At 36.7% G+C, this 16,454-nt stretch overlaps 1 protein-coding gene across 6 annotated transcripts in view; it reads left to right on the top strand.

The window, feature by feature from the left end:
• Window positions 1-16,454, top strand: part of RPGRIP1L (RPGRIP1 like) — a 123,204-nt gene that overhangs the window by 89,307 nt on the left and 17,443 nt on the right. For 5 of the 6 annotated variants that reach the window (XR_007514646.1, XM_049864187.1, XM_049864188.1 and 2 more), the window contains exon 23: window positions 11,317-11,500. Coding sequence is in view for 5 of the 6 variants with exons in the window: in XM_049864187.1 (XP_049720144.1) it covers window positions 11,317-11,500 (184 nt within the window). In the remaining variant the exon portion in view is untranslated. Of the gene's footprint in view, window positions 1-11,316; window positions 11,501-16,454 lie in introns of those variants that run through there. The other variant, XM_049864189.1, reaches the window with a different exon arrangement.

The raw sequence follows: 16,454 nt of genomic DNA, 5'->3' as shown, positions 1-16,454 counted from the left end.
TATAATTTGCTGGCCATTATAGGGACAGTAATTTAGATGGTGTATAAGGGAGTCCATGACAATGTTTGATAAATAAGCATTCTTAACCCTACCACCATTTTGATCCCCATCACTGAAGTTTTCGACATTATATTATTTGTTCAAGGTAGTGCATTTAAATAGAACATATTAGAAAAGACAGGTTACTGCCACTGATGAAAACTGGGTTTGTTTTGTTTGTTTAAAACACTATTACCTTGACAGCTTGAATTTCTGGAATATCACCTTTCTATTTACTCTTATTTCCCCCTAAGAGCTACTATCTGGAAAACCTAAAACTTTTCTATCAAAACTTACATGAAGAGTGGATGTGATTTCTGATAAGAGGACACTTTGGAGCCCAGTGTAGGATGGAGAGGAAGACTCTGCATGGGGCGGGACTTCTGTTGAGTTTTTGATGATTCTGCCCACCCCCAGCCTGAAGAAGGGAAGGTGTATGAACCACCATTAATCAGCATGCATCCTCGCACTGGAAGGAGCCCTGGTGGTGCAATGGTCAAGCTGTCAGCTGCTAACGAAAAAGTCTACATTTTGAACCCACCGGCCATTCCACGGAAGAAAAGAGCTGGTGATCTGCTCCCCAAAAGATTTCAGCTTAGGAAACCCTATGGGGCAGTTTTATTCTGTCCTAAAGGTCAGTATGAGTTGCAGTTGACTCACTGGCACTCAACAACAGCATCCCCACTCTACTTACATATGGCTCCATCAATACCAATAGTGAGTTTGATTATTTGAACCAACTATTTTGAACTTAGAGCTCACATCAATTAGAAGATGAATTCTTACAGGGTATAGACTTTGTTTTTTTTTTTTTAGCTCATCAACTTCCATTTCCATTTTGAATATAGTTTTATTACAGAGTACCAAGTTTTATGTACAGTGGTTCCTGATACCAAAACCAAACCTGTTGCCATGGAGTCGATTCTGACTCATAGTGACCTTATAGAACAGATTAATACTGCCCCATAGGTTTTCCAAGGACCGGCTGATAGATTGGAATTGCCGACCTTTTGGTTAGCACCTGAGCTCTTTAACCACTCTGCCACCAGGGCTCTATGGTTCCTGATAGGTTGGCTTTATTTCTATTTATTTATACACACACACACATATATAAAACATTATTATAGTGATAAAAGTAATATCAAGGAAAATTGGTTTAACCATCTGGAATTAATTTGGCCATCAAATTAAAATTGAATTTCTCATACTCTATAACCCAGCAGTTCTACTCCTAAGAGAATCACACACATATACAAGAAAACATAAAAGGATATTCAAGGCAACATTGTTTGTAATAGAAAAAAAATTGTAAACAGCCTAATTGTTAATCAGTAGGGGAATGAATAAAGGGACTATAAATTATATATGTAGTATAAATGGAATTCTATACAACAGTTGATATGAATCAATCAGATTTTAATTGTAAACAAATAAATCTTAAAAACAGGATGTAAAGCACAAAAACACAAGTTACAAAATGTTTAATAAAGAGTATGGTGTTGTTGTTCTTAGGTGCCCTTGAGGCTGTTCAGCCTCAGCAACCCTATGTGTAACAGAATAAAACACTGCCCAGTCCTGCACCATCCTCAAAATCGTTGCTGCGTTTGGCCCATTGTTGCAGCCACTGTGTCAGCCCATCTCTTTGAGGGTCTTCTTCTTTTTCAGTGACCCTCTACCAAGCATGATGTCCTTCTCCAGGGACTGATCTCCTGATAGCATGTTCGAATTATGTGCGACCCAGTCTTGCCATCCTCACCCTAAGGAACATTCTGGCTGCACTTCTTCCAAGACAGATTTGTTTGTTCTTCTGGCATTCCGTCAATTCTTGGAGCCTTGTTTTTCACCAGTGCCTTCAGTGCAGCTTGGACTTGTCCTTCAGCACCATCAGGTCTTGATCATATAGTACCTTCTGAAATGGTTGAACATCGACTAATTCTTTTTGGTACAGTGACTGTGTATTCCTTCCATCTTCTTTTCGTAACTTGCTGAGTCGTTCAATATTTTGCCCATAAAAATCCTGTTGCAAGAGAGCCAGTTTTGTCTTATAGCAACCCTATAGAACACAGTAGAACTGTCCCATAGGGTATCCAAGGAACAACTGGTGGATTTGAACTGCCGACCTTTTGGTTAGCAGCCATAACTCTTAACCACTGTGCCACCAGGGCTCCATAGACTCCTTCACTATTGCAACTTGAGGCTTGAATTTTTTCTTCAGTTCTTTCAGCTTGAGAAATGCCAAGTGTGTTCTTCCCTTTCAGTTTTCTAACTCCAGGTCTTTGTATATTTCATTGTAATTGTTTATTTTGTCTTCTCGAGCCATCCTTTGAAATCTTCTGTTCAACTTTTCTACTTCATCATTTCTTCCCTTCAGTTTAGTTACTCTACGTTCAAGAGTAAGTTTCAGAGTCTTTTTTTAGTATCCATTCTGGTCTTCTCTTTCTTTCCTGTCTTTTTAATAATCTTTTTGTTTCTTCATGTATGATGTCCTTGATGTTATTCCACAATTCACCTGGTCTTCAGTCATTAGTGTTCAGTGTGTCAGATCTGTTCTTGAGATTGTCTCTAAATTTAGATGGGTTATACTCAAGGTCATACTTTGGCTCTCGTGGACTTGTTTTAATTTTCTTCAGCTTCAACTTGAATTCCTATATGAGCAATTGATGACCTGTTCTGCAGTCGGCCCCTGGCCTTGTTCTAACTGATGATATTGAGCTTTTCCATCATCTGTTTCCACAGATGTAGTCAATTTGATTCCTGTGTATTCCATCCAGCAAGGTCCACATGTCTAGTTGCCATTTATGTTGGTGAAAAAAGATATTTGCAATGAAGAAATCGATGGTCATGTAAAATTCTATCCTGCAATCTCCAGAGTCGTTTCTATCACCAAGGCCATATTTTCTAACTACCGATCCTTCTTTGTTTCTAACTTTCACATTCCAATTACCAGTAATTATCAATGCATCTTCATTGCATGTTTGATCAATTGCAGACTGCGGAAGTTGGTAAAAATCTTCAGTTTCTTCATCTTTGGCATTAGAGGTTTGTGTGTAAATTTGAATAATAGTCATATTAACTGGTCTTCCTTGTAGATGCATGGATATTATCCCATCACTGACAACATTGTATCTTGAAGTGTTCTTTTTTTGACAACGAATGTGATGCTATTTCTCTCCAATTTGCCTTTTTTGACATAGTAGACCATGTAATTGTCTGATTCAAAATGGCCAGTACGAGTCTGTTTCAGCTCACTGATGCCTAGGATATCAATCTTTATGTGTCCCATTTGATTTTTGACGGCTTCCAATTTTCCTATTCATACTTCGTACATTCCATGTTTCAGTTATTAATGGATGTTTACAGCTGTTCCTTTGCATTTGGAGTCATGCCACAGCAGCAAAGGAAGGTCCCAAAAGCTTTACTCCATCCACGTCATTAAGGTCGAGTCTACTTTGAGAAGTCAGCTCTTCCCTAGTAGTATTTTGAGTGCCTTTCAACCTGAGGGGCTCATCTTCCGGCACTGTATCAGACAGTGTTCCACTGCTGTTCATAAGGTTTTCACTGGCCAGTATTTTCAGAAGTTGACCACTAGGTCCTTCTTCCTAGTCTGTGTTAGTCTGGAAGCTCTGCTGAAACCTGTCCAGCGTGAGTGACTCTACTGGCATTTGAAATACCAGTGGCATAGCTTTCAGCATCACAGCAGCAACACAGAAGCCACCACAGTGCAACAAACTGACAAACAAGTGGTGTTAGAGTATGATACCACTTTATAAAATCAGAAAACAATACTAAATGTTGTTTATGGACTCACAGATATGTAGTAAAAAATATGAAAGTGTATTTGAGAATAATATATACCAACTTCAGAGTAGTGGCTACCTCTGGGGAATGACGAAGAAGGAGAAAGGAATTGGGAGGTGGGGGCTTTAGCTATATCTGTAATATTTTATTTCTTCAACAACAACAAAAAGTTTTGAATCAGATATGTCAAAATGGTAACACCTGTTTAAGATGATGAGTACTTGAGTACCAAATTATTTCCTGTACTTTTCTGTTTGAAATGTTTTAAAATTAAAGAAATGCTTATTCACTGTGGAAAACACAATATAAAGAAGGATTTAGAATGAAATAAAACTCACCTGTAATGTCACCATGGTTAGATTTAAATCTAACTGACTTAAACAAGTTTCAAAAACTGTATTATAGGCCATTCTCTTTTAAGCAACGCTGTTTAAGGGCTGTCAGGTTGAATTAGTTTTTAGAAGCCTAACACTCCCACTCCAGTGTGGCTGCTATGATGATTGAAACCAGAGGAAGAATGAGCAGGATCCTCTGAAGTGAAACATGAAAAGCTTGAGCATGCCAGTAATAAGCCCAAGTAAATACTGTTTAAAGATACATATACACATATATATGCGTGTGTATAGTATGTATGTGTGCATATACATATATAGGTACATATCCTAAAATGTGTATTAGCCTCAGTCACAAAGCAGTAGTGGTATTGTGCCAAAATCATGAGAGGTATGATTCCGTTTTCTCTGAGAGTAATACAACTTGTCATCATATTTCTAGATCATTTAATCACATAACATGTAGTGTCCATCTAAAAACATGTTGCATGCAATTCTTATTTGAATGACTCTTATTACTTCTGTCCACCACAATCAAAATTTATAAATGCCTTTTTTGCATGCTGATGTTGACATTTTGCTAACTAGGGAATCCAGTAGGGCAATTGGCAAATGAAATAAAAGTACTAAGTAGCACCTTACCTAGTAACAAAGGTTCATACACATTGAGAGGAAGCACTTACTGTTGAAAATCAAAGACTACAGCCTTCAGTGTGGATTACACCTCAACATGACAAAAATCTTCACAACTGGACCGAAAAACAACATCACGATAAACGGAGAAAAGATCGAAGTGGTCAGGGATTTCATTTTACTTGGATACACAATCATTGCCCATAGAAGCAGCATTGAAGAAATCAAACAACATATTGCATTGGGCAAACATGCTGCAAAAGACCTCTTTAAGCAAAGGTGTCACTTTTTAAGGACTAAGGTGCACCTGACCCAAGCCGTGGTGTTTTCAGTTGCCTCATAGGCATGTGAAAGCCGGACAGTGAATAAGGAAGACCAAAGAAGAAGTCATGCCTTTGAATTATGGTGTTGGTGAAGGATATTGACTATACCGTGGACTGCCAGAAGAACGAACAAATTTATTTTGGAAGAAGTACAACCAGAACGCTCCTTAGAAGTAAGGATGGCAAGACTCCGTCTCACATACTTTGTACATGTTATCAGGAGGAACCAGTACCTGGACAAGGACATCATGCTTGGTAAAGTAGAGACCCATCAGAAAAGAGGAAAACCCTCAATGAAGTGGATTGACACAGTGGGTGCAACAGTGGGCTCAAATAGCAATTATTATGAGGAGGGCACAGGTCCAGGCAGTGTTTCCTTCTGTTGTACATGGTGTGGCAGTTACTATACATCAGAACCAACTCGATGGTATCTAACAACAAGTAGCACCTTGCCTAGTAACAAAGGTTCATACACATAGACAGGAAACAAAACAGGAAAAGCCTAAAGGTTGCTCTGCCTGGCCAAGTTACTATATTGGAAGGATACTGATACTCTACAGAGGTACGACCTGTCAGGTTGCTCTAGTAATTCTGAACAGACATTAGTATGCATTTATCTGAAAAGACTTTGCTTAGATCACTGTCATTTGAATCAGTATATTGTTCTCCCCTTCTAATTCTCCTAATTGAATAATGTTTTTCCCCTATTTTTTAATATGAAAAAAATTCAAATATACAGAAGAGTTGAAAGAATAGTACCCTGTCACCTAGATGCAGTGATATTGGTGTGTCATTGAGATAGAAAAAATAAAAAACCAGCCCCACTGCTGTCAAGTCTATTCTAAATCATAGTGACCTAATGGGACAGAGTAGAACTGCCATATAGGGTTTCCAAGGCTGTAAGTCCTAACAGAAGCAGACTGTCACATCTTTCTTCCGTGGAGTGGTTGATGGGTTCAAACAGCCAACCGTTTGGTTAGCAGCTGAGTGCTTTAACCACTGCACCACCAGGGCTCCTGTCCTTGAGATAGTCTTCAACTAGAATCTAGAACGGCAATATGTCTACATATTTTGCAACAGTTACTAATAAGGAACTTCCCGAGACATACTTTTTTTCTTTGATTTTTTTTTAATTGTAGTAAAAGAATACATAACAAAACATTTGCTAATTCAACAGTTTTTACATGTATAAATTCAGTGACATTGATTACATTCCTCATGTGCAATAATTATTCCTATTCCTTTCCAAATTTTCCCATAAACCATGGGATAAAGCTGTGTTTGCCAAGATGTGGTCACCAGGTTTGGGACTGGGGTGGGAAGAGTGAGGCATCCACTTTCAGAACAAAATTTAAGGTGACATCATTAACATAGATAGTATTTTAATGCAATATTTTTTTTAAAAATCAAAAGTGAGGCCAAAAAAATCCGTGATGAACAAAATATCAACATTATAAATAAAGAACCTGCAGGGTTGGAACTAGGGTGAGACGAATAAGGTGAGTTGGGAAAATGTGGAGATAGATTCTTTCTTTACAGATTTGACATCCTGTTCATCATGGACTTTTTTGCATTCTTTTTTTAAACTGAGGTCAAATTTACATAACATAAAACGAATCATTTTAAAGCGTACAATTCAGTGGTACTTAGTACATTCACAGTGTTGTGCAACCATCACCACTGTCTAGTTCTAGAATAGTCTCATTGCTTCAAAAGGAGGTGCAGTTCCATTAAGCAGTCACGCCCCATTTCTTCCTCCCACCAGTCCCTAGGCAACTACTAATCTACTTTCCATCTCTATGGATTTACCTGTTCTGGACATTTCATATAAATGGAATCATACAGTTGTGGCCTTGGTGTCTGTCTTCTTTCAATTAAGCTTTTTTTTTCTCTCATTTAATCCATGATTTTTTTTTAAGTTTTTTTTTTTTGTATTGTGCTTTAAGTAGAAGTTTACAAATCAAGTCAGCCAAGACATACTTCTTCTTGTTATGTGCCATCAAGTCAATTCTGACTCATAGCAACCCTTAAGACAGGGTAGAAATGCCCCCATAGAGTTTCCTAGGCTGTAATCTTTATGGGAGCAGATCACCAAGTCTTTTCTCCAGCAGATCCACTGGGTGGGTTCAAACCACCTGCCAAACTTTTGGTTAGCAGCCAAATGCTTAACTGTTGCGCTCTCCGGGTTCCTTCAAAACGTACTAGCTGCACAGTAGATATTCGCCAAGTGAAAACACACTAATAACTACAGCTTCTGGTAGCTCTGATAATACATAAAAGATATTCTGAATATGTAAAAGATATTCAGGGTCTCTTGACTCTATTTCATTCAGCATTTATTGAGTCTGCTAGGTGCCATGTGCTGGCGAGAATGTTAAATAGGAGAAGATGAATACAATACAATCCTGCCTTCCAGGAGCTCACTGTATACAGAGGCAGATGTATAAATAAATCCACGTATTACAATGTGACCGAGGAGCGCAACTCACTCTTTTAGAGAAGCAATGCTCTCGCAAAGGAGAGCATGTGCGTTCAGGACCTCAGAGAAGTGGCTTTTGATGAGATTTTCAGACAGAATAAACGAGATGCAAAAGTCGAGCAATATATAAATAGCACATCACAAGTTGGGAGGAATGGCTAGAGTATAGGGTAATAGAAAGATTTTCAAGCAGAAAGATGATACCTGCTTTGTTTTTAGGTAGAGAATTCTGCCACAGTATGGAGAATGATTGGAGTTGGGGGTAAGGGTTTAGAGGCAAGGGTACCTCCGCTCTCTGACAGTCGTGAGTACCAGCTGCTGTCGAGTACATCCCAACTCATGGCGACCCCATGGGTATCACAGTAAAACTATCCTCCATTAGGTTTTCAATAGGTGATTTTCAGAAGTAGATCACCAGTCCTTTCTTTCAAGACAGCTTTGAGTGGACTGGAACTTCCAGCGTTTCGGTTAGCAGCCAAGCATGTTAACTGTTTGCGCCACTCAGGGACTCTGTCATAAGAGTAGATCCACTCATTTAACAGATTTTTATTGAGGGTAAACTGTGTACCACAATGGAAATACGATGAATAAGATAATGTCCCTACTATTATTCAGCTTATAATCTCATACTATCTGTCTGCTTACACTTCTACCAACCAGTTTTCTTTTATGCTAATCCCCTCTATTTTCTCGATCTTTATTCTTTCAGATTTCTACTGTGTAATAACAAGGAAGCTGTTGTATTCATTGCCCCTCAAATCAAATGAGAACCTAAAGAAATTTCTCTAGGGATAGAAAGGAGGAAACCGTATCTTTTCTGTCTTTATATCTCCGACAGCTGACACAGTGTCTGAAATATTACAGGCTTTCAACAATTCAATGAATCGTTGAGATACTTAGGAAGTAAAATTAACAGGAATAGGTAAACTATAGGACATGTTGGGTATGAAAAAAAAATGGAGGTGGCAAAAATTGCTCCAAGGTCTCCTGGTTATAGATGATGAGATGGATGATCATGTCATCAGCTGAGGCAGGAAATAAGGCTGGGAGAAAGGAGAGCTGGAGAGGAGAGATAATAGCAAATTCATTTCCGACGTGTTGCGTTAGAGATGTCTATTAGGCAGTTGTGTGGTTCTTAAGCTTCAAAAATCTTCATATGTACGTAATCTAGTTGAACTTTTGGTTCACAAGGGTTTGAACACAACTAGAATTGTTGCAATGTTGAAAAATAATTTTGGTAGCAGCACTAGCCAAAATGTATAATGTTTGGAAAGTTCTTTATTCAGAGCTGCTTCCCTAGATATATACTAGATATATACTATGTGAGATTAGTCTTTTTGATTTAAGTTGAAACATATAGCATCAAATGAACAACAAATGATAACTAATTAACTTCTGTCAGTAGTCTTGGTCAGAGAATTAAAAAGGACATATGAGAATGTAATGAGGGTAGGGAAAGATACTCGAAAAAAACTGAACCAGAAAAAAAGATAGATGTCATAAAAAGAATTTTAAAGCTCTTTAGCTCTTTGGATAATATGGTGGGGTGGGAGGTTGTGTTCTGTTTTGTTTTTGTTGTCTTTCTTTTTTGGCTGTGAGCCAAGTATATACTTTCATCTAGAATTATATTTTAAACTTTAAAGAGTTGCTAATAGTTTTATTTGGCAGCCTAACTTAGTTCTTACAAGAATGCAAGTTTTCATACTGGGATTGTATAGTTAATATATTATTAATAAAATAAGCATTTAAATAACTTGATTCCCCTGCTATTTAGAAGTTTGTCTTTTCATTGGATTCTGTGATAATTCTAAATCCCTGTCTTCACAGGATAGAAATAAATGTTTATACCTCCTTTGCCTTTTTATAGCTATTTTCCTGTAATTCTCTTATGCAGAAGCATGAATGTTTTATATTATTATTATAACAATTATAAGTTTGTCAAATTCCAGGTTATGTAAAAGACTTAATTATACGTTGTAATCCATCGGAACCAGAATCATAAAATACGTGTGTGCAATATTTTGACAACCACAATACATTTTAAAGAAAAATATCACTTAGAATATTTTCTTTACCCTGTCTTCAGCAAGCAGAGAAGGTTTTTCTGAAGTGAGATTAGACAATAGAGCCAACTTCATTTTTTATGCACGTGAACGAAGAGGGCTTGAGGTTATTAGTTGAAACCGAGTAACCTTTCTGTGCTTTCATCTCTTTCTTTTCAAATTTGAATATGAAAAGCATATTCAAGTCAAAGACCATCACTTTAATGACATTTGGCAGTCATTTGATTTATTAGGTTTTAGAAAAAATTTTCCTTTAAATATTTCATCATACTATGCTAATCCTAGTAATATTGCCAGCTGCAGCCTTGTACCTGTATTAGTGGAGACAGAATGGTGTGGAATTTTCTCTGTCATCGTAGTAAAATTTCCATGAATCTACTGAATAATAAAATAACCTTATTGAAATATTCAGATTTGAGTTTTTAGTTAAAGTATCTTAGAATACATAATAAAAGAAAATGTGTTTTGAAAGAAGGGGGTAAAATTACTTCATCAAATATTGAGGGAGTTTGACAGCAATGGAAATTGTTCTTCATGGAGATATTTTTACAATAGGATACTTATGCTTTTCAGTTAATTAATTATATGCTTTGAAATATCTAAATAATCACTGCGGTGAATTTGACCTCAGATTTGTATTTAACAATGCATTCCTAAAAGCTGATCATATAAACAGGTCTTATTTTCAGGCTTTTCTAATTTCTGTTTGAAGTTGTATAATTTATAGTAACATGCCTCTGAATTTGGTAAAGAGGGATTTTGACAATGAAGAACAGCTTCAAAAGTGTAATTAAAAATAATAACTGAGAGATACCTTGGTGTGATCTAGTTTTAAATCATACTCTATTAATTATTTGAAATCATTACTCAAGGAAACATTTGTGACTACCATAATAATGTCCATGACACCAAAATCTTTTAAACAAGGATCGAAGTAAAAAATAAAACAAGCAAACAACATCTACTTTAGTTGCTAATCCTATAAAAATGAAATGGAAAATAAATTACAAGAAAGTCCATACGTGTTAAATTAGATATAGAATTGGATTTCTCTTGTGTTTGAAAACGTATTACTTATTGAATGAAATGTGTTTTGGCAGAATATATGAGAGACTGAACTGCAGCTTCTGCTCTAGTTAATATGGATTTATATAGCTAAATATATTAACATAATAGCTATAAAGTATTCAACAGGCTTTGGTCTCTGAATAACTGAAACTTTCTCAGATACTGTCAATTAAATAAAAGCAGTAATAAACATGTACTTCGTTACATAGTTTGAAACAAAGCCAACTGATACTTGTCATTCTGAAAGCAATTGGTGATGAAGATCTCATAATCTTCACTCCTGACAGACTACTAGTGGGGTATTTATAGCCTCAAATGTAAATCGGGAGACTATTGCCATGACATTGTTAACTTCAGACCCTGGGGCATTAGAATCTAATTCTCTCCATTCTGTCGTGAATAATCTATCATGTGTAACTATACAGTAGTGTACAATGCTTTCCAAAAAAGAAACCCATTGGCCTTCATCCTTTATTTAAAATTGATGGTAAAAGAGAAGAAAGTATTTGGGATTGGTTTTCTGTATGGTAATTTGTTTTTTAGGTTTTTAATTTTTGTTGGTGGTTCTTTTCTTTAAACAGCCGTCAGAAAAAATTCGAATTGAGATCTTAGCTCTTAGCCTTAATGATTCTCGAGTAACCAGAGATGACACTATTCAACGGCTGTTTGTTGAGTGCCGATTCTACAGTCTTCCTGCTGAAGAGACACCTGTATCACTTCCAAAACCCAAGAGTGGGCAATGGGTTTACTATAACTATAGCAATGGTATGTATGATTCATTTGTAATAAAGACTTTTTTTGTCTTTTTTATCTATGAAGGAAGCTGAAAGAACAAGGAGAAAGTTTAATTCTTTAGCGTTCACATAAACTCATGGAAGTCTTGTCAGAGTAGATGGATAAAAGTTGAACCTGTAGCACAGGATTAGCAAAATGAATTTCAGGTATTACTAGAGTTAAGAGAAGACAAGAAGAGTAGAAAAGCAATGTTTCTAGTTGTTCCTGCTGTATAATAGTATCAACAGAAAATACCACCTGGCCTGTAATTGAGTTAGTAGAAAAATACGATATTTCAAGGGAAAAAAGTGCTAGTTTTGTTATGATTCAAAACCATTTAATGGCACAGTTTTTTTCCACCTTTCTATTCAATGTCATATCACATTCCTGTGTTTCAAATATGTATCTATCTCTCCTAGCATCCAAGATGCTCAGGATTTTAATTGAATGAAGCATTAGTTCTTACAATGCCTTTTATCATTTAGCCCACTCACCTATTCGTAGCAGTAGGCAGGTTTTCCCTTTTAAGGGCTTGCTACCGGCCAGTTGACATGCAAGTCCACTTGGCCAACACAGACCCAGTAGGCACTTTGAAAATTCTTAGGTGAGTCCACTTTAAGGAGTTTTTAAGAATAGTATGTGATCATCAGCGTATGGCTAGCGAAAAATTTTATATCATATTAAACCCTCATGACCCTAAGTTAAAACTATTTAGTAAGCTCTCTTAAATCTTTGTATTAAAATAAGATGGAGTATTATGTTCTCTTTAACAAAGCAGGTCAGTTCATGCTAGTTGAATGCTAGTATTTTTTTCTCACCAGTATTACAGATTGCATTATAATCAGCATATATAATCATGCTGTTGTCTCAGCAGGACTGCAAACGCTCATCATTCCTTTTTTTTTTTGCAAGTGACAGTTTTAGAAATGTGTCTGTTGTTAGAAGAGCAATCTTAACTCTCCAGAGATATAGTCTAGTTCTGCCTATATCCATGATTCTTACTAGTTGTGTGAACTTTGGCAAATTGCACGATTCCTGCATTTCTTATCTATAAAGTGTGGAGTTCTCTAAGATCCCTTCCAACTCACATTCTATAATTCTGTAATGACAGGTGGGTTGAGAAACCACATGGGAAATAAGTAGTGAGGTCTGGACAGGAACCTAATTCTTCCTTCCTTTCCTTCACTTAATAGGAACATTTCCAAAACTATATTCTTTAGCTTGTTGGAGGTCCTCAGCTGCAAAGTACCAGGAGCATAAAACACACCAAAATATTATCAGTAATGAGAGAATTGTTTAGTCAATTAATTTTAATGAAGAAACCCCAAGAAAAGAGACAGAGAACCTCCTCTGGTTTTTATGCTATTCTTCATAAGGGTCAACAGTAAAATGTTTCATTGAACTGGCAACGAAATTGTTTTTAATGTTTTAGAATTTGATTGTACACTGAGGAACTTGGTCATGAAGCGAACGGATGTTTCCATTTGCTTAAAGAAATGCAAACCCTTCTTTGGAGTCAACCTTTGATACTTGCTCAAGTCCTGAATTTTGTTCATTCTCACATGGTTATACCTAGATTTGTTTGGGGAGGCGGGGGGGTTATTGTTTGGTTGATTGGTTGGTTTTTAATTTTATTCTCTTTAGTGCAAGGTACCGTACTATCTGGCATTTTATAAAGTGCTTATGTTTCCAGTGAATTAGCCACTTGATAGCAAGAAAGCAATAATCTCTTAGAAATTAATTCAGTAGAAGTATTCACTGTAGCTTTCTTCAGCTTCTATTTATACCTAATGACATTTGTCTGTGTAGACTCTTCAGCATTAATTGAAAAGAATTTTAAGATGTTCCTAGAAACAGGGGAGAAGAAATGTACTTAGTGTTTAGAAGCAAAGTATTGCTGTTTTATACCTACTATATATGAAAAAATTGACATCCTAGATCATAAGCAGATTTGAAAAATAATGTTATTAACCTTGTGGAAGATTTTATTATTTTATTTTTCACTTACAGTATGACGTAATAAAAATGTTTACTTTGAAATTATTTGCATCTCCTTCATTGCAGGGGGATCCCCTTGAATCTTTAGTTAATAAGTAACTATCTCATCTAATCATTGCAATGATTTGTCATTCGCTTGTTACTTGATATAGAAGGTCAGTATTATGTAGCCTTACATCTTCCAAACCTCATTAAATGTTAATGAAAGTAGTTTTATTTCCAAACCGACTTTGTAATTCCAATGGAAAATTTAGAAGACAATTACTGCATGCTCCCTGCTGTTTGAACACCATACCAGTGGAGATGTTAACCGAACCAGCAGTGGGTTTACCCTGCAATATTACTTGGATCTATACAAAGGGACTTGTATGCTGAGATCTCAGTTGGGTACATTTATGAGGTACATTTCTGATGGGTTTAGTCTAGTGATCCCCAGGATCATTCACAGCCTAATTCGGTCTTTATTAATAGTTGTTAATACCAGTTTCACTTACACCAAAAAAAAAAAAAAAAAAAAATCTATAGAGAGAGAGAGATCAAAAAAAAAAAAAAAAAAAAACCCAAATCCACTGCTGTCAAGTTGATTCCAACACATAGTGACACTATAGGACAGAGTAGAACTGCCCTATAGGGTTTCCAAGGCTGTAATCTTTACAGAATCAGACTGCCACATCCTTCTCCCACAGAGTGGCTGGTTAGGTTCAAACTGGCAACCTTTGGGTTAGCAGCTGAGCACTTTTAAAAAAGAGCAGCTGCACTGTCAGGGCTCCCATATATATATATATATATATATATATATATGTATATGATATATATGTATCTCCTCAGGGCTACCATCAGTGAAAAAAACTAAAGTTGAATTCACTTGCTAGGCATTGGTAGCAAACACAAAACATTTTTATTTTATTGGGCTTGAAAATATCGCTCAGAGAATGCTGAGAAAGCAAGAAAATAGTTTGGAAAAAAAAAAGATTAATGGTAGGTCTGAAGAATGTTGTCTGGGCTGAATAAAGCCTTCTAGGGAATTGACAATGGGAAGAAAAAAGATTAATGAAATCGTCCAAAGTTTTTATGAGACTTACACAGATCTGGGCCCTTAGTCTCTGAGGATTGAGCGGTCTGGTTTTTGGAACAATTAAAGTTTAATTCAGATAATGAAGAAGGTACAGAACTTCAGATTTTGTTACTAATGGGAGGAGAAATTTGGCTAATATAAGAATTATAAAGAGATAATACCTTAATGTAGAAGTTATCTGAGATTCAAGGTTAGTGACCCTTTATAATTAAACCATCTGCATTTCTTATTTCTACCATTATGACATTGATCAGGAATATAAGGATTTCTCCACCCTACAGAAGCAAGGGATGTGCTTTTATTGGTAGACAACTCAAAATCAACTCAAGTATATGGACTACTGGTTTGTTTGTTCGTTTTTGAGACATATGCTTTGAGTAAGTTTATAGCAAAATCTAGCAAGTCCTAAACAAATGTGTCCTCTGATAAGAATGATAGGTAAATAGCTTGACTTTTTGAGAGTTCTAGTAATTTTCAGAATCAGTAGAACAACTTTTTGAAAGGTGTATTTGAAGTTTTGAAATTGTAGCATTTTTTGTTTTGTTTTATTTGGTTTTATTTAACCATCTAGAGTTTTAGACAGGGCTTTTAACCAGTTTAGTCAAGACCAATGAAGCAAAACTGGAAGAGACCGAATTTTTTAAATCCGGGTGATCCGAAACCATAACCAGAATGGGAGAAATTATAGGCCGAAGCCCTGGAATGAGAGACTCAGAAGAGGAGTAGAGAACCCTTTCAGGAGCCTGGTGCATGAGATTGGATTATCGCCAGGACCAAAAGAGAGCGACATACAGAGCTTGGTTGGCTGCCATCGTTGAGCCAGGCACCACTGTTTCCAACTCTGTGCAGAATCCCACAGGCAAGAGATTTGGTTGCTGTGCAGCACATACACTGCCCTTGTTTTTCTACAAGTTTGTAGCAGGGCTTCATAATTTTTCCCATTCCAGCTATGGTTTCGGGTCACCCAAATTTTAAAAATTTGAGTCTGTTCCAGTGTCACCTTCTTGGTCATGAATGAACTGGGAAGAACCAGTTCAAAGCCCTGGTTTTAAAACATCAAATGAATGTCCTCAGGGCCATGGTTTAGTTGGAGGTGACCAAAATGTCCTTATTTCCCATAAGGCCTAATGGACAACACAAAAGCATTCACTAGTTTCTGATCGCATTTAAAAATTGGGCAAAGAAATACATTTCTCAGTGGTTCTAAATGTGTGGTATCCTATTCAGCAGCATCAGCATTATCTTAGAACATGCTAGAAATGCAAATTCCCAGGCCCTATCCCAGACCTGCCGAATCAGAAACGGGAAGCGAGCTCAATAATACATGTTTTAACAAGTCCTCCAGGGGATGCTGATGCACATTAAAGACTGAGAACCCTTGGGCTAGATAGATTAGATATCCAGTCTCGGCCTTCTTTTGGCAAGCCAGAGAGCCTAAGTTTGGTACACCTTTACAGAACTAAATTTATTGTTAAATAGTTGAGTTTTTTCAAAAAGGAACTTTTAAAAGTTTTCAGCCAAGGGAGTTGATTTAAGGCATCTGAACTAGATGTATATAAGCAATCTCTGTTTTTGAAAGAGTAAAAGAAAAATGAGGTGGTTTCTCTCGATATACCGTGTGGGACCATTTCTCAAACCCCTGACACCTTGCACTAACAGAGTGCAGCTTACACAGCAGGTATGGTTTAGCTTCATACAGAAGAAAGAGGAATTACAGCATGGGGATTAAAAGGCAGACTTCTGGAGGGACACACTGCAGGATTCAAATTCTGGCTCTCTGGCTTTCTAACTAGGTGACCTTGGGCAAATTACTTTTCTAAGTCTGTTTCATCATCTGTAAAATGTGAGGCAGCAGAGTTTTTAACCCATTGA

The sequence above is a fragment of the Elephas maximus genome, chromosome 21 (assembly GCF_024166365.1).
Source record: "Elephas maximus indicus isolate mEleMax1 chromosome 21, mEleMax1 primary haplotype, whole genome shotgun sequence".
Lineage (NCBI taxonomy): Eukaryota > Metazoa > Chordata > Mammalia > Proboscidea > Elephantidae > Elephas > Elephas maximus.
The sequence above is the reverse complement of the archived record's forward strand: the minus strand, read 5'-3'. Positions and strand labels throughout refer to the sequence as shown.